The sequence below is a fragment of the Drosophila navojoa genome, chromosome 4, assembly GCF_054131105.1.
Source record: "Drosophila navojoa isolate 15081-1374.11 chromosome 4, UAZ_NAV_1.0, whole genome shotgun sequence".
Classification (NCBI taxonomy): domain Eukaryota; kingdom Metazoa; phylum Arthropoda; class Insecta; order Diptera; family Drosophilidae; genus Drosophila; species Drosophila navojoa.
The window spans coordinates 24,827,159-24,849,646 of record NC_142892.1 but is presented as its reverse complement, the minus strand read 5'-3'; the positions used below and the strand labels follow the sequence as shown (position 1 = coordinate 24,849,646).

General features: G+C 42.4%; 3 protein-coding genes across 9 annotated transcripts; 2 read left to right on the top strand and 1 right to left on the bottom strand.

The window, feature by feature from the left end:
• Nucleotides 1–596: 596 nt before the first annotated feature.
• On the top strand, nt 597–6,552 carry Csp (Cysteine string protein). 3 transcript variants are annotated; one of them, XM_018101754.3, is made up of 7 exons: nt 600–831; nt 2,129–2,267; nt 2,337–2,489; nt 2,559–2,690; nt 3,924–3,986; nt 4,497–4,704; nt 5,753–6,552. In XM_018101754.3, exons 1-7 carry the CDS (start codon nt 800–802, stop codon nt 5,773–5,775), a joined length of 750 nt encoding a protein of 249 aa, XP_017957243.1. In that variant the 5' UTR covers nt 600–799; the 3' UTR covers nt 5,776–6,552. The 3 variants fall into 3 exon arrangements, with proteins under 3 accessions (XP_089115358.1, XP_017957243.1, XP_017957244.1); XM_018101755.3 differs by lacking the exon at nt 3,924–3,986 and having other exon boundaries at nt 601–831; XM_089259232.1 differs by lacking the exon at nt 3,924–3,986 and having other exon boundaries at nt 597–831; nt 4,497–6,552.
• Nucleotides 6,553–7,569: 1,017 nt separating this feature from the next.
• On the top strand, nt 7,570–17,698 carry Srpk79D (Serine-arginine protein kinase at 79D). 5 transcript variants are annotated; one of them, XM_089260436.1, is made up of 8 exons: nt 7,570–9,486; nt 12,584–12,805; nt 12,871–13,322; nt 13,393–13,733; nt 14,045–14,173; nt 15,396–16,271; nt 16,360–16,630; nt 16,701–17,698. In XM_089260436.1, the coding sequence occupies exons 1-8, from the start codon at nt 8,507–8,509 to the stop codon at nt 16,895–16,897; spliced, it is 3,468 nt and encodes a 1,155-aa protein (XP_089116562.1). In that variant the 5' UTR covers nt 7,570–8,506; the 3' UTR covers nt 16,898–17,698. The 5 variants fall into 5 exon arrangements, with proteins under 5 accessions (XP_089116562.1, XP_089116563.1, XP_017957239.1 ...); XM_018101750.3 differs by having other exon boundaries at nt 7,575–9,486; nt 16,164–16,271; XM_089260438.1 differs by lacking the exon at nt 7,570–9,486 and adding an exon at nt 11,149–12,315.
• Nucleotides 17,699–18,180: 482 nt separating this feature from the next.
• On the bottom strand, nt 18,181–22,096 carry Hem (Nck associated protein 1 Hem). The gene is made up of 2 exons (XM_018101748.3): nt 20,693–22,096; nt 18,181–20,636 (listed from the first exon to the last, which is right to left on the bottom strand). Exons 1-2 carry the CDS (start codon nt 21,870–21,872, stop codon nt 18,436–18,438), a joined length of 3,381 nt encoding a protein of 1,126 aa, XP_017957237.1. The 5' UTR covers nt 21,873–22,096; the 3' UTR covers nt 18,181–18,435.
• Between the last annotated feature and the right edge of the window lie 392 nt (nt 22,097–22,488).

Below are 22,488 nucleotides of genomic sequence, written 5' to 3'. Positions count from 1 at the left end.
GTCACACTCGCAACGGGTAAAGTGATGTAACAATCGAACCGAATTTGTTGATCGATTGTTGATACAAAAAAAAAAAATAATAAAAGTTTTTTTTTTTTTTTGAATTTATTTATTGCGGCTTCTCGTCTTAGATTAAACCATAACCTAAATAATGGGCTAGAAGCCAGTATTTACACTATATACAATTAGATACAATTATTTAAAAAAATTTATTGAGATATGAGGTATAAGGGGTGAAGCCTTTTAAGCCTTCGCCTGCTGTACACAAAAAAAGAAATAAATAAATAAAAAGCAAACTTTTGAAACTAAGTGCTTATTCAAATTATTTTTGTATATATGTTTCAGAATCTTTATTGCCCTCTTTATAATAATCTACTATTCTTGAAATATTTTTAGTATTTTTGGTGCAGTTGACATTCCATGTCTCGATTCCAAATCGATTACATTTTTCAGAAGTCCTCAATATATGTTAAATAAGCCTTGAATTTATTGCGTTGCACTTTATGTTAAACGTTTATGTTTTTTTGTTGAATTATTTGATGTGTTCCCCAATTTAAGAAAACCATTTTCTATCGATTGCGGCTCACGTCGTGCATTGCTACAAGCACGTACACATCACTAGTTAGCATCGATAACGATAGCAGTAGTAGCCTTAGTCATTTACAATTTTCGTGACAAATATAACAAATGTGTTGTTTCCCGACTGTGTGAGTGCGTGCGAAAAGCTAGTGTTAATTATAAATTGCTAACTTTGGTGTGACATATAATCGAAGAGATACGCGCCAATAATAACAGCAAAATGAGCGGCGGCATGGATAAAAGAAAACTGTCGTAAGTACAATTTTACTAAGCCCTTTTCTTCACATTACCAATTTTTTCTGCGCACCCATACATACACACTCAAGTCTGCAGACGGCAGATGCGCAGCGGCAGCTCAGTCGACTTTCAATTGATTTTCCGCACGCCAGCAACAACAACGGCAGCAGCAGTGGCAACAGTAGCTGTACACCGCAGCTGCTGTAACGGCTGCATTAAGTTGCGTTCTTTTTCATTCATTTTGAGGTAAACAAAAGGCAAATCCTTAATTGCCAAAGGGATTGCAGCTGCTGAGCTGTGCGCCTGTGTGTATTGTATATGTATACGCGTGTTAATGTGTGTGTCAGTTGTTCCCAAAAACAGCACAAATGATCCGCTCGTGAGACTAAGAGAATTCAATGAATAAATTAATGTGCACAATGTATTAGCCGCGACTAAAGTTACACAAGCTCTTGAACCCAATGATAACAACAAGTGCTTAGCCTCTCTCTCGCTCTCTCTCTTCTGTGTTATCCATAACAACATAAAGCATTTGAGGGGCTACAAATTATTTGGCGTTTCTGGTCCCTTTCTTAAAACATAGACACAAGCAAGTGCACTATTAAAATAGGCGATGAGTAATGCTAAAGCGTTTGCTTTTGCACAGAGGAGAAGCTCTGTTCTTTAAAGCCTAATAATTTTTTGTTGTACCATACGTCCTTGGCCTTGGCTTGGCTAGGTTGGCATTTCCACCACCCTTTTACTTTGAGCGATGCTGGCCTCTAAGCATCACAATCATAATCAGCACGTGGATTTGCAATTATGCTACGGCAAGGCCATAAACATAAGCAGCCAAGTATTTCAGCTAAACCTTGCCAAAAATGGAGACATAAATCATGAATCGGATAGAGGCGTATGCCGCGTCTTAGCTGGATTTTCTGTAAAGCTGCTCACGCGTCCGACAGCCCGTCTCAACGGCAACTATATATGTGTATAGCGATATATATATTAGAGAATTTGTGATGCCAATATCCAATGAGGGAGCGGTTATATACAAAACAATCGCGTGTTGCACTGCCCTTAACTGTTGCTATTAGAATGCCCAGCGCTTAGTCATCGCTCAGAGTTGCAGGCAGGCTGCGAGTTAGATTAGTTATTTGGTCGCTGGGGATTGAAAACAAACAAACGGCAATAAATATAGCAGTTACTCTGCTGACCGGGCTGTGCTCTGCTTGGTGCAGCAATAACCGAACTCGCTTTTTAATAATCGATTTGTAGAAGTTTGTTGACGTTAAAACTAACATACAATATAATTGTAACTTGCTTCTTTCAGAACATCGGGCGATTCGCTCTATGAAATCTTGGGACTTCCTAAAACAGCAACAGCTGATGATATAAAGAAGACTTATAGAAAACTTGCACTCAAATACCATCCAGATAAAAATCCAGACAACGCTGATGCTGCGGATAAGGTGAAGTGGAAAATGGAAATGTAACAAGACTGAGCTCCTTATTAATGTGTGTTTGCTCTTCACAAACAGTTTAAGGAGGTCAATCGGGCGCACTCGATACTGAGCGATCAGACGAAACGCAATATTTATGACAACTATGGCTCTTTGGGCCTGTATATTGCCGAGCAGTTTGGCGAGGAGAATGTGAATGCCTACTTCGTGGTCACATCTCCGGCTGTGAAGGTAAGTCGAGCGTAATTCAGGTGGATTCCGTAGATCCCGTCTAACGTCTCTGTCTTTCTGTTTTTGTAGACCCTGGTCATTTGCTGCACACTGCTGACAGGATGTTGTTGTTGTTGCTGCTGCTGCTGTTGCTGCAACTTCTGTTGCGGCAAGTTTAAGCCACCGGTGAACGAGTCGCACGATCAGTATTCACATTTGAATGTGAGTGATGTTTGATTTGGTTATTGGTTATTGATAGAGCCCTCCCACATACTAACCATTCCAAAGATGATAATAAACAAAAAGAAAGTCAACAAAAAAACAAGAAAAACAATCGATTTCAATATGAACACCACACAACACTCAGTGAATGCTATCGCAATACATTCGAAACAATTCACACACACAAACACATACACAGAGCTTTTTTACGTATATTTATTTGCGACACAACACTTTTCCCGAATGTATTTCAATCCCACACTGAACAATTTTTGATGATTTTTGTGAGGCGATTGTTTAGTCAAATGTAGTTTTATTCCTTTACAAAAATGTAACTAGAACTCCTGCAATTTTGCCAGTATTTCGCTAATGAAATTTCGCTATGATTTGCTTGAATTGGTGCATTTAACGAGCTTTTTATCATTTTAAATTTGAACTTCATTTGAACTCTAATAACTATCTCATATTTTATTTACGTTGAGGTAAGTAAGTATGTAGCTTAAGTTCTCTGCAAAAGGCGAAGGTATATACGACACCATTTACAACACCCCCACAACTGTTTTCATCATCATTTTCATCGTTTTTCTCCCCATTCCTCTTTATTATTTGTTTTGCTTTGAATGCGGATTCCACGAAAATCATCAAATGCTTTGAAGGTTCTACTAATACATAAATAAGCACTCGAATGTCAAGTCAATGATAAATGAAAGTTAAGCCAACACAATTTATAGTTTAAAGGCAAATGAGGGAATGAATTTGTTATTCTATTATTTTCGAGCTAACAAACGATATTCGCCTCTCTGTTTTCTTCTAAAGTCACCTTTGTCTACATAATGAGATTGATTGCGCTTGTTTTTTTGTCTATATATATACACCATGTAAACATGTATGTATTTGTATATACATCATGTAAACATGTATGTATATGTATATGTTTGAATTCGATTTTCTTTTGTATGTACTTATGTGTAAAATTGCATGTATGTGAAGGCAGTAAGGAATACAACAAATTTACATTTCTAATTTTGTTTATTTTTTCTCAAAACCACCTTTCGATCGACTCATCATACCCACCTACAACCTCACACACAATTGCGCCTGCGCGCGGCTCATATTAAATTTATATCGCAAATATATATGCACATCTACTACATATGTCCGACTTGATCTGAACGGTTTCGCTCGATTCGTGCATATGTATGTGATACGTTTTGCCATATATAATCAACCCAGCGCTCTGATGGCAATCGAGAAGCCAGCGATCTGCCACCGCACTTGGGACAGCAGCCTCGTCTTGTAAGTATAGAAATAGAAAACGACTCCGGCATGAGTTCAGCATGATGTAAGGCATAAATATATATAGTCACGATGTAACTATCCACGCGTATCAAACTAACCCGAACATCATAACAACCAAAATTTAGAAGTTCTATACAATTTAAATCGAGTCCCTAATCAGTTGAAACAAGAGATGATTTGGCTTGGTCCTCCTCTGGGTAAATGAACTCTCATAAACTAATTCGTATCTACTAGAAGTTGTACTATGTAATCTCGTAATCACATAATAAGTAATATGTAATATGTAGATTTTGTTTTTGTTTTTGGGTTTGTTTGCGACATTTTAGTTTGCTATGGCTGAAAAATCATTGTAAAATATTTGTTTTTAAATGGCATAACGCTTCCTATACTAACTAGAAAACTCATTGACTAAACAATGCAGACGAAGTATATAGCTCTACAGACCCTTTGCCATAATTAGGTGAACAAAATCTAACCGGAATTTATTTTTGATCTTTGCCCATACAGGAGGACGTTGATCTCGACGATGTCAACCTGGGTGCTGGAGGCGCACCTGTTACAACACAGCCCAGGGAGCAGGCAGGTGGGCAACCCGTCTTTGCCATGCCGCCGCCAACCAGCGCTGGAGTTGGTGTCAACCCCTTCACCGGAGCTCCCGTGGCAGCAAACGAAAATACATCGCTGAACACAACAGAACAGACCACATACACACCAGGTATATAAACAAGTTGGGTCAGTTAAGGAAGCGAGAATGTTGTTCTTCACCTGAATTATAAAATACACATTCAAGATCTAGCAGCAGTGCAATAACAATCTTGACTTTAACAAAGCGTCTTTGACCATCGAACTTGTTGTTAATTCTGCATAAATACTTGAAATACGAAATCCCAAATATTGTGAACCACAGCAACCTTTTCAATGATTATACATATATATATGTATGTATATATATAAGGATAGTGTCATCCAGAATTCATTCTTAGTAACTTATTGTGCAGCCTCCAACGCTTTTTGGGAGCCGAGTAATACACACAATATTTAGTAAAAAATATTTAAACAAGTATAAACAATTAATACCCATATAAGCTGTCATACACACACACACACAAGCATGCGTTCTTATAGCATAACACATGTAGTACAGCTATAGGGCCTGAGCGTATACTTTTCGACACTCATTTTCACCCGAGGGGAGTAGGCATACGTGGGTCTGTATATACTTAAACCTATAAATAAATGTAATGTGTGTATATTATGTATGTATGCCAATGATCTCCCTTTATGATTTCGCTACCTTTTGATTTCTATGACCACTTTTCGTTTTTACCACTCATCATAAGGAAAACCAGAAATCGTCCATTTAGCAGAACAAAAACTATTGTCGAGCGATGCTCAAGCACTGCCCAGGAGCTATACTCGTGTATGCATCGCACCCTTAGGATGCCCTTAAATGGCGTTCGAATCTACTCAAATTTGCATGTTGCTTAAATGCCAGTTCACTGAAAATCTTTTTAAACTACATCATACTGTAAATACAGCAAATTGTATTTTATTTTATTCGGAATGAAACTATTTATTTATCTTTATCGTACAATCATCTGGCCAAGAGCTGCTCAATAACTGGTCATCACACTGCCAACTTGCACTTTAAGATTTGTTTGGTAATTGGTTTTAGTATAAGCATATTGATTATATTCTTATTTTATTTTGTCGTTTACTTCATGAAACTTTGTTTTTCTCTCTTTCTCTTTCTTTGCATCTAGATATGGTTAAGCAAAAATATTAGGTTCATGCGTCAAGTGAGAGTACCCGATTCATGAGAGCGTTTTGAACAGCCATACATTTTTTATTCCTTTTAATTGTTATAAATTTGGTATGTTCAATAAATCCGAAACAGATATATATATATATATATATATATATATATATATATATATATATATATATATATATATATATATATATATATATATATATATATATATACATATATATATTTATATATATACATAAATACTTATATATTTACCATAAGCTATAGAAGTTAATTCTAATTTATAATATGAATTGTAAAGTGCACATTTTAATCAATCCGATAGAAATTATTTCAAATTTTGTACTTGTTGCAATTACTCGGAGTCAATGCATTCACGAAATGAATTGAGCCGCATATTTAATTTTGCATTATAGTATATATAAATATATATGTAGTCCGTTAACTGAACTTAAGTAAGATTGAGGAAGAAGTTGAACTACTTAACATCCATTGTTATATATATGTATATGTGCCCAAAATTGTGAACTTTTGATCTATTTGTCATCGGATTGAGTCTGAAGAGTTCGCTTTGCTTTTATGTCTATATATGTGTCCGCCACATATACCATATATTAGATTTACGTTGCATTTGTGTGTGTGAGTGCCCTACAGAAATTCCCCGTTAGCTAAGAATAATATTTGTTGTTGCCATCTGGTCCCCAATTTAAAAAATTAGTTTACACCAAATTGTTAAAGTATATGCATATTTGTAAAGAATCCAATAAAATGTTCTGTGCTCGACCTGAATGATGTGTAAATCGAGCCGGGATATACGTTTATATGAAGGTCGTATGCAAGCAGAGTCATTGACCCATTCGATCACCTGCAAATGTATATAAATAGGTCAAGTTAAACAGTCGAGCATTGCACTCAATTAAAAAAAACGTTTAACTTCAACTTCAGGAGCAAAATGAAATCCCTAACCAATTTAAATGAACATTATTATACAGTTCCAAAGCATCCTTCAAAATTCGTATTCGTAACCAAAATACTTTCAATGAATGTACGCTCCAAAATATTGGAAGTCAAATGTATCTGCAAATTGTATTATTTATGTATTTAAAATTGTTTAGTTTTTGCTTTTTTTCCAAATATTTATATAAATAATGTTTCGCAATTATTCAAAAAGTTTTCTAATACCCTAAATGTATATCATCTGTATCAATTAACTATTAGCACATGTATACACACATACAATTCAATAAAAGCATATTTATAAATATATATATATTATATACAAATCAAGTTATGATAGTCCCGTTTTAAAGTTTTGTGTGTGTACTTACGAGTAAACAAAACAAAAAACATTTCCAAAAATTTAAATTACAATTATTGATTGTTTACAAATTTAAATTTGCTGATACAAAGTGAAAGCTAAATCAATAAAATAAATATATTAACTATTAAAACTTGGTGTTCGCATTATTAAACGGATTGCTGGGGGATCGTAGGGTGCGACCACCTGAAATACCATAAAAGCCAGGCGAAAGCTTGAAAGAAATTATTCGGCTGTGTGATATTGCTGTGCATTAGTAAACAAAGACGGCATATCCCTTCTGTTGTTGTTGCTGCCGCAGAGCTTTTGACAGCTGACTCTGTGGACAGAGAGCTTTTTACTTCGCTAAGGTGCTTCGCTCTCCTCTGGTTTGTTTTGTTTTGGTGCTTTGTACAAATGCTTTTGAAGTAACGGTAAGGCCGGCACATGCGCTGTGCCAGTAACGGCGAGTGAGAGAGAAAGAGAGCGGACTGAGGCTGGGCAGTAAGTAGAGACGGCTCGGCGCAACTTCGCTGCAGAGTTTGTTCGGGTCAGAATCCGATAGGCGGTCAGAGAGTTCGTGTGCGGCGCACTGCGAAGTTACAACCGGATAGTAGAAGGTGTAATCTAGAAATACATATTATTTCTCCCTAATGCTGGGCCAAAATCGGGCACCTAAAAATGTTATGTGAAACCGTAAATGGGGAGCAAAATTTAAATTAATCTGCATTCGAATCGGATTGAACGGTAAAACGAAGGAACAATAAAACGTAACCCAAATTCAATACTCAAGTGGAGGAAAAATTAGCCGCGTTTGTGTCTGTGTATGTGTAGTTTACGCTCGTGTATGTGTGAATTTTTCATGCGCAATTTGGGTTACAAAGCAAACAGACTAGCGAAAAGCGAAAAACGAAAACCGAAAACTGAAAAACGGGTATTAAAATGCATTAAAACACGTTCGACTGGGAAGGTCCTCATTGATTTTCCTACGCACAGAAGTATGCAACACAAAGCAAAGTAATCGGGGAGGCGATGGCATGGACTGCGAGTGCAAATGAGGTTGGAAACTCTCTGGCTGCATTGGGAGCGTAAGTGCCCCAGCAACAGCAACAACAACAAAGACAAGAACAAGAGAGGGAATAGAGACAGGGAAATCGGCATTGAGCAACAAAGGACAATCAGGATGTGGACGGCGGCTGGGATATCGGCGCCATGTAGCTGCTAACCAAGGCGACGACCTTCCAGAAACAGCTGCAACAGCATATAAAGAAGTGCAACCACAGAAAAAGGAGTGGAGTGACGACGAAGACCTGAAAGAGGACTCCCTCTCTCTCTCTCTCTTTCTCTCTCCCTCTCTCTCTCTTGGGGAGCTTCGTTCATATTGCAGGCGCATTGCCAAGCTGCGGGCACCTTGCCAAACTGGCTCCCGTTCTGCCTAGTAGTGGCATGGCCGGCCTCGTGAGCGGCGGTGGCATCAGCGGCGGAGGAAGCGGTGCCAGCACGGGCGGCAGCTACAAGCACCAGAACCACAACCAGAGCCAGCACCAGCACCAGCACCAACATCAACATCATCTCATTTCGCCCACCCATACGTCGTTGAGCCACGCGCATACCCTCACCCACACGCTGCCCGCTGGCATATGCAGCAGTGACAGCGGCATCTCGACACTAAGTGCCATCTCGCCGCCCCTCTCGGCGGGCAATTCCGTCTGCAGCACGACGGCGGCCGGCGGCAACACGGCCGGCGGCAGTCCTCAGCTGCGCACCTCGCCGGCCCTCAGCATGCTGGGCAGCGGCACGGCAACGGCGAGCGGCAAGGCGCAGACTCAGACGCAAACGCTGAGCCCGGCGGGCAGCGGCTCCCCGAACTATCTGAGTACGATGAAGCTGCTGGGTCCAGCTGCCAGCATTGACCTGGGCAGTTCGCCGCTCTCGCATCGCAATTACAGCAACTCGCTGAAGGGCTTTAGTTTCAGACGCAGCTTCGATGACAAGATCATCGCTCCGCCCTTCTTGTCCCACGCCCACGGCCTGGGATTTGGCGGCGCGAATGCACCAACAGCTGCGCCCACGCCCGTGCCCATACCCTACCCACAGTTCCATCCGACGGCGCATCATCATGTGAATATGGCTGCGCCGGTGGGGACGAGCGCCCATCATTTGCACTTGCATCACCATGGCACAGGAACGGCGCATCAGCCGCTGTCGCTGGGCACGCTGACGTCTTCGCAGTCGACCACGAAGCTCTCCTATCGGGACGACTTTCTTCAGCAGATTGGCTACCTGCCAACAACACGCATCTACAGCACCCCGACGAGCATCGTTGACGAGGACAAGGCCCAGCAGGACTTCCTCTCTCTATCACTCTCACCGCCCCTCAACCGGCGGCGCGACATGCCGGCCCTCCGAGGTCCTTTCGTCAGCCTGTGAGTAGTCATCCCTCGCCTCTACTTAGCTGTAGGCTCTTTTATCGCACCCATTTTATGCATTTTATGCCTAGTGTGAGTCACAATTAAGTCCATCGGGACAACGAGCACCTCTCAATTTCTCTGTTTGCATATCCGCCACATGAATCGGTTCCCACCCTGCGTGAACAGTGGGGCCGACTGCCAAAAACTGAAATATCTTACATTTCTATAAACAATCAGCACCGTTAAGCAAATGAACACCACAGAGCTTGTAATAAGATTCTAATAATCCCTAACAAAACTCATTCATGGTATACTCGGGGCGTACCCGGAAGGTTTTGCGGCATAGCTTAGATAGAGTTGTCTTCATAGCAGATCAAATGTTATTTTATTATATTATATATTTAAGAATTTACTATCCAATAGCAGTTAATATACATATGTATATGTACATATGTATGCATACGAATATCTATCTACATATATAAGGTGTACATACATATATTAAAATTTATCTGGATTTGTAATGAGATGCAGATTTATATTTTTCATAGAATCAAAATTAATATAAGCATCATTGCATTTAGAATCAAAAATCAATCAAAAAATGACAAACTCACAGCGAAATTGTAATTACCATTAACGAATTCAATAGCTGTTTGAACAATGTGCAGTCACTGGCGATATCAAATCGATTGGGTTACTATTTGCGGCGCTCTCGCTTCCCCGAGAACTTTATGCGCCTACGCACAGACGTATTATCAGATAAGCTCACGTACTGACCAATCCAAATAGTGTTTTGGCTTGTTTATGTTTTCAATTTTCTTACTCGCACACACATACCTGTGTATGTATGTATGTATGCTGCACTTGAAAAACAGATGACGTCTTCATGAGCTCACACATGTAAATACATACATATGTATGTACATACATACATAGGTACTTGTGGAATTGCACATAGCACATAAAAGTCTATGTACGTATTTGTGTGTGTGTCGCTTCTATAAATAATAATATACTGAAGAATCAGCCGCCACGGAGAATTTGTAGTTTAGTTTGGTGAGCGAACGACGAACGGCAACAAAGAAAAGCAAAGCAAAAGATCTAAGGTGCGTGATTCTCTTTGTGCATTAGGGTGAGTCATGCGAGGAACAAGTGTTTTGGCAGTGGGACCTCCAGGCGCTTGCCGGGGCGTTGAGAGGGGCCGCCTGAGTAAGTGCGACTGAAATGGGGGGATAAATCAATACTCCCAGACGAGCTTAGTCACTTGTGTGCGTGAAGTGCATGTGGTGTGGGTCCAACAGAGTTGGAAATTCCAGTCAAAAATCATTTACATGTTTGATTTGAAAGCAACCATCGGCTGGCGATTGCTCTAGTTTGGCTCAGTGCCCAACAAATCTCTCTTTATAGTGGCACTAATGATGACAATAATGACGATGAAGCTGCTCGATTCTCGCTGCTTGAGCTATTCGCATTCCATGACAGGCACTTGCCGCCGCCTTGGCCAAGCCGACGAATTGATGAGGAACATTGTAGAATATATATAAATATATATACATATGTTTGACTGTTTGACAATGTGTGTGTGTGTGTGTGTGTGTGTGTGTGCTGTGTTGCCGTGGGTCTCTTTAGCTTCACAGTTTCCACACATGCACACGGATGGCCGACGTATTTTGTGTTTTGCCGTGATAAAAGCGACAGCAAATTGCTATTGGATTCTTTGACTTTGGCTCGCTCATTTCGCTTGGGGAAACGTACGAAAACAGCGACGGTTCAGCATTCTCGCAGATGGTAGCGAACCGTGCGGTTGTCGAGTCAAAAAGATACACATGCTTTTCATATTTTAGAATTTTTTGCGTTGTGCGACTTATTTATTTACCTTCGCTCGCATCCTCAGCGCGCGCGTTATGTAAGCTGTCTTTGAAAGCGTGAAGAGTGTGAACGGTTCGCGAGCGTACAAAAACAATGCTAGCACCGAAGCTGGCCGCCAACGCATAGGAAAGTCAAGGTCGCTAGCCTCCACTGCATCCCTGGCGAACGCCCCCTATAATTGCGCCTGAGTTGGGTGGGCAAGAGCAATGTAGGCAACAGCGCAAAATTCGAAAAGCCACACAAACTCGAAACCGAACGCGTAATGGATAACTGGTGGATGTACGCCCCAGGGCCGGGGCCCGTTTGCCCGAGGGAGGCCAATGGCACGATGACGGGTAGCTGGGCGTGGCGGGACTGGCAGCTAAGTGGCGCCCTGATCAAGCAGCACTATGCGGAGTATTCCCATCTGCTGGATATCTTTGCCAGCACGGTACGCCAATATCTCGGACAAATTGTCGGAACTCTTTCGCAGGACGAAATATTCGTATACGGATTCAAGGTGTGCCTGCTGCTTCTCTTCCTCTATCTCATGCACCTGCTGCGGCCGAGCAGCACAGAGAGCTTGGCCTCCGCAACGCCAGCTACCACGCCCCTGATCGCCAAGGCGCTGAGCTGCGACTTCAACTTCGTCTCCGAGCAGGAGAAGCGAGCCGCCCAGGAGGCAGCCACTGAAGCGATGCTGGAAGTGGAGGAGAAGAAGCGACGCAAGCGCTTCACCAAGAAGCGCAAATGCGTCTCCGCCGGACCAATACTTATTGCCCTACGCCATCAATCACAGCGACCTAAGAGCAATAGGAATTCTGGCCTATATTTCGAGCCGCTGTCCCCGAGGGATCAAATACTGGAGAATGTCCTGGTACTCAGAGAGACGCCCTTGACGCTTCAGCTACCCACTAGCACTGCGGATGAGCAGTCGGTGGCCGTCCTAACCACGAGGGTGGAGCCAGAGGATGAAGATTTGGTTGCCCTCATGTGCGTGTGCTCATATTTAACCATTTTCCTTATCGATAGGAAATCTAATCTTTTTCAAGCCACGCACTCAAGTGTAATGAGCTATCTGACTTGGGAACTGTTATAGATAAAATTCATTCGGGCTGAAAAATATGCACATGTACTATTTTCTATGTACATACCAATAATCCTAGACCGTTTATTCTTATACTTGCTTAGTCACATCCTAATTATTCTAATACAATTAAGCTCATTTATCTAAGTTCCCCATACTCTGCTCCACTTTCAGGTCGGAGCCCCGCGGCACGCTGAGCACCACTGATGAAATTTACCCAGACTCGCCAGATAGTAGTCTCTACGGCTCCGACGAAGAGCAGGAGGATGCCTCGCAGTACTGCCGTGGTGGCTACCATCCGGTCGTCATTGGCGACATATTCGACAATCGGTTTCGGGTTGTGCGCAAGCTGGGCTGGGGTCACTTCTCCACGGTGTGGCTATGCAGAGATCTAAAGTGAGTAAAGGCGAATGTTTGATAGCCAACACGTTGTGGTATCACGTATCTTCCATCGCCAACAGAGACGAGAAGTATGTTGCTCTTAAGGTGGTCAAGAGTGCTCCCCATTACATAGAGACTGCAGCGGACGAGATCCGACTGCTGGAGGCTATCCGCGATGCAGATCCGCTCGATGTGAAGAGAGAGCGGATCGTCCGGCTTCTGAATCACTTCACGGTGCGCGGCGTGAATGGCGTGCATACCTGCCTGGTGTTCGAGGCGCTCGGCTGCAGCTTGTACAAGCTGATCGTGAAGAACAACTACCAGGGACTGGCCATCGCACAGGTGCGCAATATCATCAAGCAGGTGCTGGAGGGACTGGACTACTTGCACAGCAAGTGCAGCATTATTCACACAGACATTAAGCCCGAGAACATTTTACTTGTGATTGACAATGCGGCGGCCATGAATCAGCAGATCGATGACGAAATCAACAGTCTCCGCGTGAAAGGCGTCGACTTTCCAGATTCGTACAGTAAGATTGATCAGGCCCAGTGCCCAAAGGGTCTAGAGTCCGCTAAGCCTTCTTGTTGTCTCTCTTGCAGTCAGCTCGATCGAGAAGCAGACGAAGACGAGGGCCAGGTGGCCGCTAATCGAGCCGAATGGCTCGACGACCACGAGCAACAGCACGGCGAACAACTCGACTTCATCGACGCCGCTGGCTGCAGTGGTCATGTCCTCGCTGGACAAGGACGACACCACCACCTCGTCGACGCTCAACTCCAACACCACATCCTCGCTGGCCTCCAAGTACTCAAGCCTCCTGGGCGACAGCGAGTGCAACGGCGTTGGCTTGGTCAGCGTGTGCGGCGTCGATAGCCCCACAATCGGAGGCCCTACGAATTTAAGCAATCGTTATCGTGCTGAGAAGAAAATCACTGCCAAGGTGAGTGTCCCCCACGGCTCCACGGCCCCACGGCCCCGCAGGCCTTTCGGCCGACCTAAGCACTGTTTCCAGCTCATCAGCGTCGAAGACATTTTGCACCCAAGCCAAACCACTCATGAAAATGAACAAAATACTAAACTATGTTTATCACTGTACCACTGTATGTATGTATGTACGTAAACGTATGTATGTATGCATTGATGTGAAACTCCCACGGCAATTTGTTGTTATTCAATTTGATTTCATTCGATTTTACTTGACTTGGTTTCCTTGCCATATTGATTTCCTTCGAACACTTTTCATTTCGTTAGTCTTCTATTGACCACGATGAGGACACAGACACCGATACCCTCGGTGACAATAGCACCATTGCCAGCGACACGCCTACCGACCAAGACGTTAGTCTTAGCAAGAATATCGTTACCGTTCACTCAGACAAGGTAAAGTGCAAAAATAGTTCCCCCCAAATTCACTCGCTCACTCGCTCGCTCGTTCGTTCGTTCGCATACCTAGTAACTGTGTTTGATGCTTCTCTGTCTGTGCGAATCTGGGCTGGCCTAGACCCATTACGAAAGACCTCCGCCTAGCTCGAAGTGCCTGCGTTACTAATCCAGCATCAACGGTCTTCATTGACTTAACTAGAGTTTGAAAGTCTAGGACGTTATCATTCAATGTAGCCTTCAACCGAATGTCGTTGCTTGAACCCAAATATGGCTGTTCCTCATGTTTTCTGCTTATAAACATTTTCCAATCTTCAGTTGCTTACTTTCATATGTATTTCATTGTTACACGCCACTGTAGACACTCATTACTACCAATATGAAATGCTTAAATCTATATACATACATATGTACATGTTATTTCACCCGATGTTTACTGCTGGCTGAAGCTTTCAATGTTAGAGCCATATTATAAAATGTTTTTTTTTTTTTTTTTTTTTTTTTTGTGCACATATGTATATCAATTCTGCAAAGCCATGCAAACAACTAAACTAGTCTGTAGAATACCTGAACTGAATAGCTTGTCATTACTTTGCAAGAACTTACCTTAGCGGTTTCTCTATACTTGAAGAAGACTAAAAATCTTCTGGCAATTACTTTAAGCAATGCAATAAAAGCTGCGTGTGGCTTATTTTTAATATTCATTAGATATGATTGGTATAATTGTATTACTCTTTAAAAGTGCGAGACCCTCACTGTGGGTTGTTCTCTACCTTCCAATATTGAACGAATTATCTGACTACTTGGTTATTGGCCTTGCAGCTTTGATATACATATATACTTTGCCTTAAGCCTAATTACTTTATGCTATAAAATTGGTGTTAGCAATAAGCTTTATTCAGTATTCAATATCAGGTAAAAGAATCCACAATAAAAGCATGTACGTATTCTTATTATTATATTATTATTCAAAGCAAACATTATTATTTGTTTGTGTATGACATTGAGTACTGAACTTATGCTCAAACCTAAGATATCCTTTGAATCTCTGACAGAACTTATCAGTTGGTCTACGCCATTGAGCAATTCCAGTTGTTAAGATCTGAACACTAATTTGCAATGCAAAAGAAAAAAAAAAAAACAAAAATCGTATGTTTTCTTCTTTTCTTTCCTTGTGTGTGAACCAACAAATAATATATAAATAACCACGTATGCAAAGCAGCTGCCTAATGCCTCCACAGTCAGCAGCTCGAATACCAACAATTCCTGCTCCACCTACACCACTGTCAACTCCAATACTCAAAGCACGTGCACGACCACGGCACAACAGAACAACAGCAACAACACACCTACGGCAACAGACAGCATCAACAGCTCTGATATCGACACGCTTCCAACTTCCGCAACACCAAGAACCACAGACCAGACCAATGCACCAGACCCAACCAATGCACCACCTTCAGCTTCCAGCACCACCACCAACACCAACACCAACACCAACACCACCACCAACACCAACACCAACACCAACACCAACACCAACACCAACACCAACACCAACACCAACACCAACACCAACACCAACACCAACACCAACACCAACACCAACACCACCACCACCACCAACACCAACACCAGCACCAACACCAACACCAACACCAACACCAACACCAACACCAACACCAACACCAACACCAACTCTAACACCAACACCAACACCAACACCAGCACGTGCACGTACTCCTTCACGCATCTTGTACCAACAGCAACTGCTGCAACAGCGACAGCAACAACAACAGCAACTATCACAGATCTGTATCATAACTGTAACATTGTCAGTTGTGATAGCAAATCGACAACAGCAACAACAACAACAACAGCCACAAGCACAGTTGGCCATGCGACCTCCATCAAAGCAACCGCAACCACAACCACAACCACATCAACAACAGCTAAATTAAATGTCAATGCCAATGCCATTCCTTCGCAGAACCAGAGCCAGACCCAGAGCCAATCCTATACGCACACGATACAGTCGCTGATCAACAACAGCAATGTGAGGGTGAAGATTGCCGATCTGGGCAATGCCTGCTATGACGTGAGTACACCTGATAGCCCTATCACAACTTATTTCAATAATCGATTGATATCTAATGTCTATCTTCCTCGCGCTGTGTCCTCTGAAGTACCACCATTTCACTGAGGACATACAGACGCGCCAGTACCGCTCTATCGAGGTGCTGCTAGGTGCGCCGTATAATTACACCGCTGATATTTGGAGCACCGCATGCCTGGCCTTCGAGCTGGCCACTGGCGATTACCTCTTCGATCCACATGCGGGTGAGTCTTACAGTCGGGACGAGGATCATCTGGCGCACATTGTGGAACTGTTGGGATCGATACCGCAGTCGGTGATCCTGCGTGGAAAACATGGGCTCAAGTACTTTACGAGCTATGGTGAGTGAGCATATTTATTCTAGTTCGACCGCTGGACCACTAACACCGTAAGGGCTTACTCCATCCGCAGGCAGCCTACGGAACATTACGAAGCTGAAGCCCTGGAGTCTACTGAATGTGCTCGTGGAGAAGTATGACTGGGATCCCGTAGAGGCAAAGAAGTTCTCCGACTTCTTGCTGCCTATGCTCGAATACAATCCAGTCATACGCGCATCAGCGGCGGAGTGCTTGCAGCACCCTTGGTTGGAGCAGGAAGAGTTCGTCTAGGTGAATAAAGGGGCAAGCAGCAAGCGGAAAGATGCAAGGATCTGGGATCAAACATCACTGAACAGCGGACAGAACATACATATTTTAATCTCGAACTCATATTTGTAGGATTTTATATGCGAACAAGATTGTCATAGTGGAATTAATATTACGAAATATATAAATAGATATACAAATATGCTAAATTAGCGTTTAAGCGTGAGGGCAAAACACAAAAAGATACCATTTCAGAGCGTAGGGCAAAGAGTTTTCGAAACTTTTTTAAATTAACACAATTTTGTACTCGAGAGCTTTAAAAGAAAAAAAAAACTTTTTGCAAATCATTGTTTTATTTATTATCAAAGTGAGACAGGAATGCAAAACGAAGTAATTTCTTTGATTGCTCTTGTTTTAGATTCGATTATTATTATTTTTGTATTCCAAAAAGACAGAGGCGACAAGTGTTAAGTCAACAGATGCCTAAACTACATGACTGATTGCAACAAAAACAAAAACAAGAAAGAAAAATTTAAAAATGAATATTTAATAATCTTTTCGGGCAAAACTGAAACTAGAGATATATTAAGGATTAGTCAAATATTGAGGGAAGAGTTTGATAATTGTATGGTATATATGTACGTACGTATGTGTTTGTATAATTAATAACATATTCAAAAATATGTATGTAGATACTAACATTGTTACGATTACGATACAGTTTAAAGAAACAAATACAGCCCGCTTTCTAGCAGCAAGTAGTGATTGTGGTATAGCTATCCAACTATTGTAGAACTTCAGCAGAATAAAATTGTGTGTATTTCATTTCTGAATTGGTTTCACAAATTGTTTGCTCTTCTATAGAGATAGATAAAATGATTGATTTATTTGTACAAAACTATGGCAGCTGCGCGCTTCGAAGATAATCACAAACTAAGTCAAACTAAATGCACAATGGTATAATTCATAGCGTATAACTCCACAGAATCAATATGGTATTAACGTAAATCACAAGTGAAACGCTTGTATTGGAATTGAGAATTCTCTAATGAAATTTAAAATAACTAACTACATATTTTATTACCTACCTACAAGTATTTCTACACAAGCCTAAGAAAGTAGCATTAAACGTGACCAAATAATATAATATTGTGGAAGAATTTTCGATCGACACGTTAACGAAATAATAAATAAACAAAACACATTTAATATACACATGGGTAATAAAGAACAATAATAATAACCTACTAACGTCGTATTCTATGGAAACGGGCTTCGCATGCCGAGGCGAGTGAAGTACACAGATCTTATGATTTGGTTCGCATATGCACTTTATTTATACAGAAAATGTATCAAAATGCTGAATACTTTTGCCTTATACGCAGACAGGTTTTAGTAGGGGCGTTATCAATATAGATTATATATAATTATTAAGGTCTAACAATAGAATAATATGTACTCATTATTCGTAAACATAATGCACAATGATCGGTTATCAAAAACTATATAGCTAAATACTCGGATAAGAATGAGAGACTTTTCTTCTCTTCGCTCTATGATCTCTATAGGCCCAGGCCCATTATTTGCGCTTGCTTGTAGACACCATGATAGGCATTACGGATAAGAACGTACGGGAAACAGGACTCTAGAAGGTCCATGGTGAGGAATGGTGACTGCTTCACTATCTCATCCAGCAGTAAGTAGATGGACTCTCGATTGCGGGTGGCCTCCTTGTCGGACTCCTGACCTAAGCGCAGCAGGGAGGAGCTGGCTAGTGCCAAGAACTCCTTCATACGATCTTCCATGTCGTTCTGTCCACAGATCGTGAACAGCGCTCCGAAGATATTATTTATAGCAGCGGCCATGCAGTGAGTGTTATTCGAATGCCCGTCGATGGTGGCTCTGTAGAAGGAGTGTTCATTGCGAGCCAGCTTTGGTATGGACACGGCCACAAATACCATCAGTAAGCAGGCGGTCAGGTGCTCGCCCTCATCAAACTCTGGCTTCTTTGATTTCAATGTTGTGGCCAATGTAGGGTCCACTTTGCATATTAGACCCGCCGCCGAGGCCATTTCGGATGCGACGCGTATCTGATCACCTCCTGGCAAGTGCTCCTGGAAGTCTTTCACCGAGCTAAGCAGGAATGGAATTCGTTTATCCAGCACATCCACCAATGCCTCATGCACAAGGTTACGGAAACAGATAATAACTCCAATTATGGTCATGCGCTGCAGTACTCGGTCAACGTCCTGCAGCCGCTTGAACTGTTCCTTCATGACCTCCGGCTTGTCGAAACTGGTGCGCAAGGTGATCAGCACCTCCTTGTTGGTGCCCACTAGGGATTTCAACTCCTGCACCTGGTTGGCGATGTGCCACATGAGCGTCTCATTTAGAGTCTTGATTCCATAAGGACCAACCAGCTCAGCTAGGGCGCGCAGTTCGTTTAGATCGGAAAACTCCTGCGGATTGAACGGTACCCAGCCCTCTGGCGAAATAGGCACAAACGCTTTCTGATTAATGGAGAAGACAATATTGCCGGCAGAGACCCGGCGCAGCAGTACCTCGCTATACCAGGTGTTGTACAACGCTGCAATCGTTTTCTCGCCATGCGAGTCCAGAGCCTGAGTCTGTTGCAACAGACAGTTGTTGAACACACGCGTAATGTCAATGTGCACGTAGTTCTCCACGGTCTGCAGCACGTTCATGTACGCACGTACGCTGGCGAGCAGCTCCGATGGCTTGGCTATTTCCATGGTCTCTTGGTTAAACATCACCATGCCGACCAGATCGCGCGAAAATCGATGCTCCAGATTCTGGCAGAGATACTCGCGCGGAGCAAACGCAAATTCCCAAACGTTCACAGTGGGACAATAGTTAATGGCAAAGCATAGCTCTGTTAAGGCCATGTGCAATTTGTCCATTGTGGTCAGATCCTCGCGTGTCTTGCGGTACGACTCGTCGCCTGGCTTGCGTATGTCGTCAAAGTGCTTGGATTTCGACTTGTCCTTCTTTTTGCGTGCCGATTGAACGGACAAAATCTTTGCACAATGCTTGGGCAGCAGAGCATCTGCCATTGTGCACTGCTCGTCGCAAATCGTCGTTATAATGTTTTTGGCCTCCTTAGCCATTTCCTCCAAGAAAATGTTGACCACACTCAACGAACGCTCACGTATGTGGTGTCGCTCCTCTGGACACATTTCATGAGTGCAATTCTGAAAATGGCTGCAGATCAGAGGAAACGCGATTATGTAGCGATTCTGGGCCGGGAATTCCAGGCACATGTGAAACTGATCGTCAAACATTTTGTTATAAAAGCAGAATATGCTTAGATCCGAAGTCTCCACAAGTATCTCGTCCAGATTATCCACAACACGCGTGTGAAACACCATCGAATCGAGCAGGCGTGCCAGCTCCATGTGATCCGTGATGCGCAACGATGCCTTGCCGACGCTCATGTATGTTTGCAGGCGAAACCAATCCAACCGGAAGGGTCTGAAGTAGAACAGCTCGTTGTCCTCCACTTGCTTGACAGTCAGGCTAGCGGCTGTATTGTACAGCGAACTGAGAATGATGCTCTCATCCTCTGGGCACATCTGCAGGCTTTGCATGCGGATGTTCAGATCTGTGGCGTCAAATCCGGACAAGTATTGCACATAGTAGCGCTGCATCACCTGGCTATATTTGCGCACCAGCGCGCGCAACTCCTCCATGTGGAACAATAGTTCTGGAAGCTGCCGATCTACCAAGTCTTCATTGCTCTTGCCTGGAAGTACAGCTCAAAGTTGAATAAGCAACGGACAGCTGAAGACAGCAACTTACCTTTGTTCTTTATCAACGGCGGATTGTCGTTGTGGCGCAGCAACCAAAGGATCTCGTCGCGCGCCAAACAAAGTCCAATAAATATGAATATTGCCTTAGGCCCCAAGAGACCCGGCTGATCGGTCATAATAAGTGCCAGTTCCTTCAGCGCGGTCCGCAGAAACTTACGCCTCTCGCGATGCATCAATGTTGCCTTCTGAACGGCCGTGTTGTAGGCTTCCTTTACCTCGCTGATTCTCTTGCTGTAGCCCTTGATTCCATCGAATGTAGACTGAATGTATTGGTGAATCTGCAGCACCTCATCCCGAAAGAGAGCTACCACCCAGCTGCTTTCTAGAGCCGATATCCATATTTTGTTTACCTCCGGATATTGGGCCAGCATTTGGTGGTTTAGCAGCAGCCCGAATATGATCCATCGATCCATAGCCTCCAGCGAAATGTACTCACAAGACATTGTGTCCGTACGCACTGCCTTCAGCAGAATAGCCGGATTGCCCACTAGGCTGAGCTTCTGCATCTCGCGCCACTTGTCCGCGGGCAGATTTCGTAGGGCATAGATGGAGGTCAGGGAGCGCAATGCATTAGTGAGCAGGCGTTGGTGAGGAATGAACTCTTCGGCCAGCTTCTTCACCGGCACTTCGTAGTCAAGAATCATTTGGCCCAGACGAGGAAAGCCGGTATCCGCCTGATTGTTCTGCAACTCAAATGCCGCATTGTAAAGTCCGAGCACTGCCTTCCGATCCTCGACACGGGAGAGCACAATCATCAGAGAAACATAGGTAACTACCAAGTCCAAGTAGTTCTTGGTCAGCTCGAAGTTTAGTGTGATGTCCAGGTGGATCTGGCAAGCGTCCATTGTTGTCAACAGCTCACAAACGTTGTCCTTAAAGTCCAGCAGGTCGACAAACGTGTGGTAATAGAGCGAGAGAGATTTGATTATCTCAGCCTTGATGTTCACAATTGCATTCAAGCCCTTGACGTCGATGTTGGGAAAGCGCTTTACAATAAATTTGATTGACGACTCCAGCGACTTTTCGGACAAAAAGCCTGGCTTTGATTTGGTGTCTCCACATGCTTTTTTAATGTTGTAAATGCGTGTAAGAATTCCGAGACCACGATCGTTAAGAATTATCAGCTTTTCAGCAATTTTTTGCTGATTGGGAAAAATTGGGCGTGCCATATTTTTTATAGTGTGTCTTTCGAACGTAAACTATATTTTCATGTACCGCTTTTGGCAACTATCTAATAGCATCCAATGCATAAACTTCGGATTCGAAATTCAAAGATTAGAAAAACCTAAACAGCGCTAATAATCCTGTTTACTGGTATTTACTTAAAATATTAAAGACGGCTACGCTAAATGTACACATTTTATACAATGTGCCCGAATCTGGAACTAACAAAAAATACTGCATCGCCAAAAACCAAATGTTTTACTGTTTGATAATATACTAAAATATAATATAATAAGAAATTGATTGTAATTTTTTAAATTGTTATATTATATTTTACTTGTACTTAATTTTACAATGTTGTATTACATAAATTCTAGAATATTACATTGTAGCCATTAAACACATGTTAATGACAAAAATACTCTGAAAATATTAAATAAAATTGGTTTAATCTCTAAACAACGAGTATCATATATATAAATAATATAATATTTAAAAAATACAAATAAGTAGAGAAGAATTTATTTAAAAAATAGCAATGTATATTTTACCGTTCGCGGTACTACCACTACTGCAGTTAGTATTTCGTTTTATCGAATTCCGATAATTCACAACGAGAAT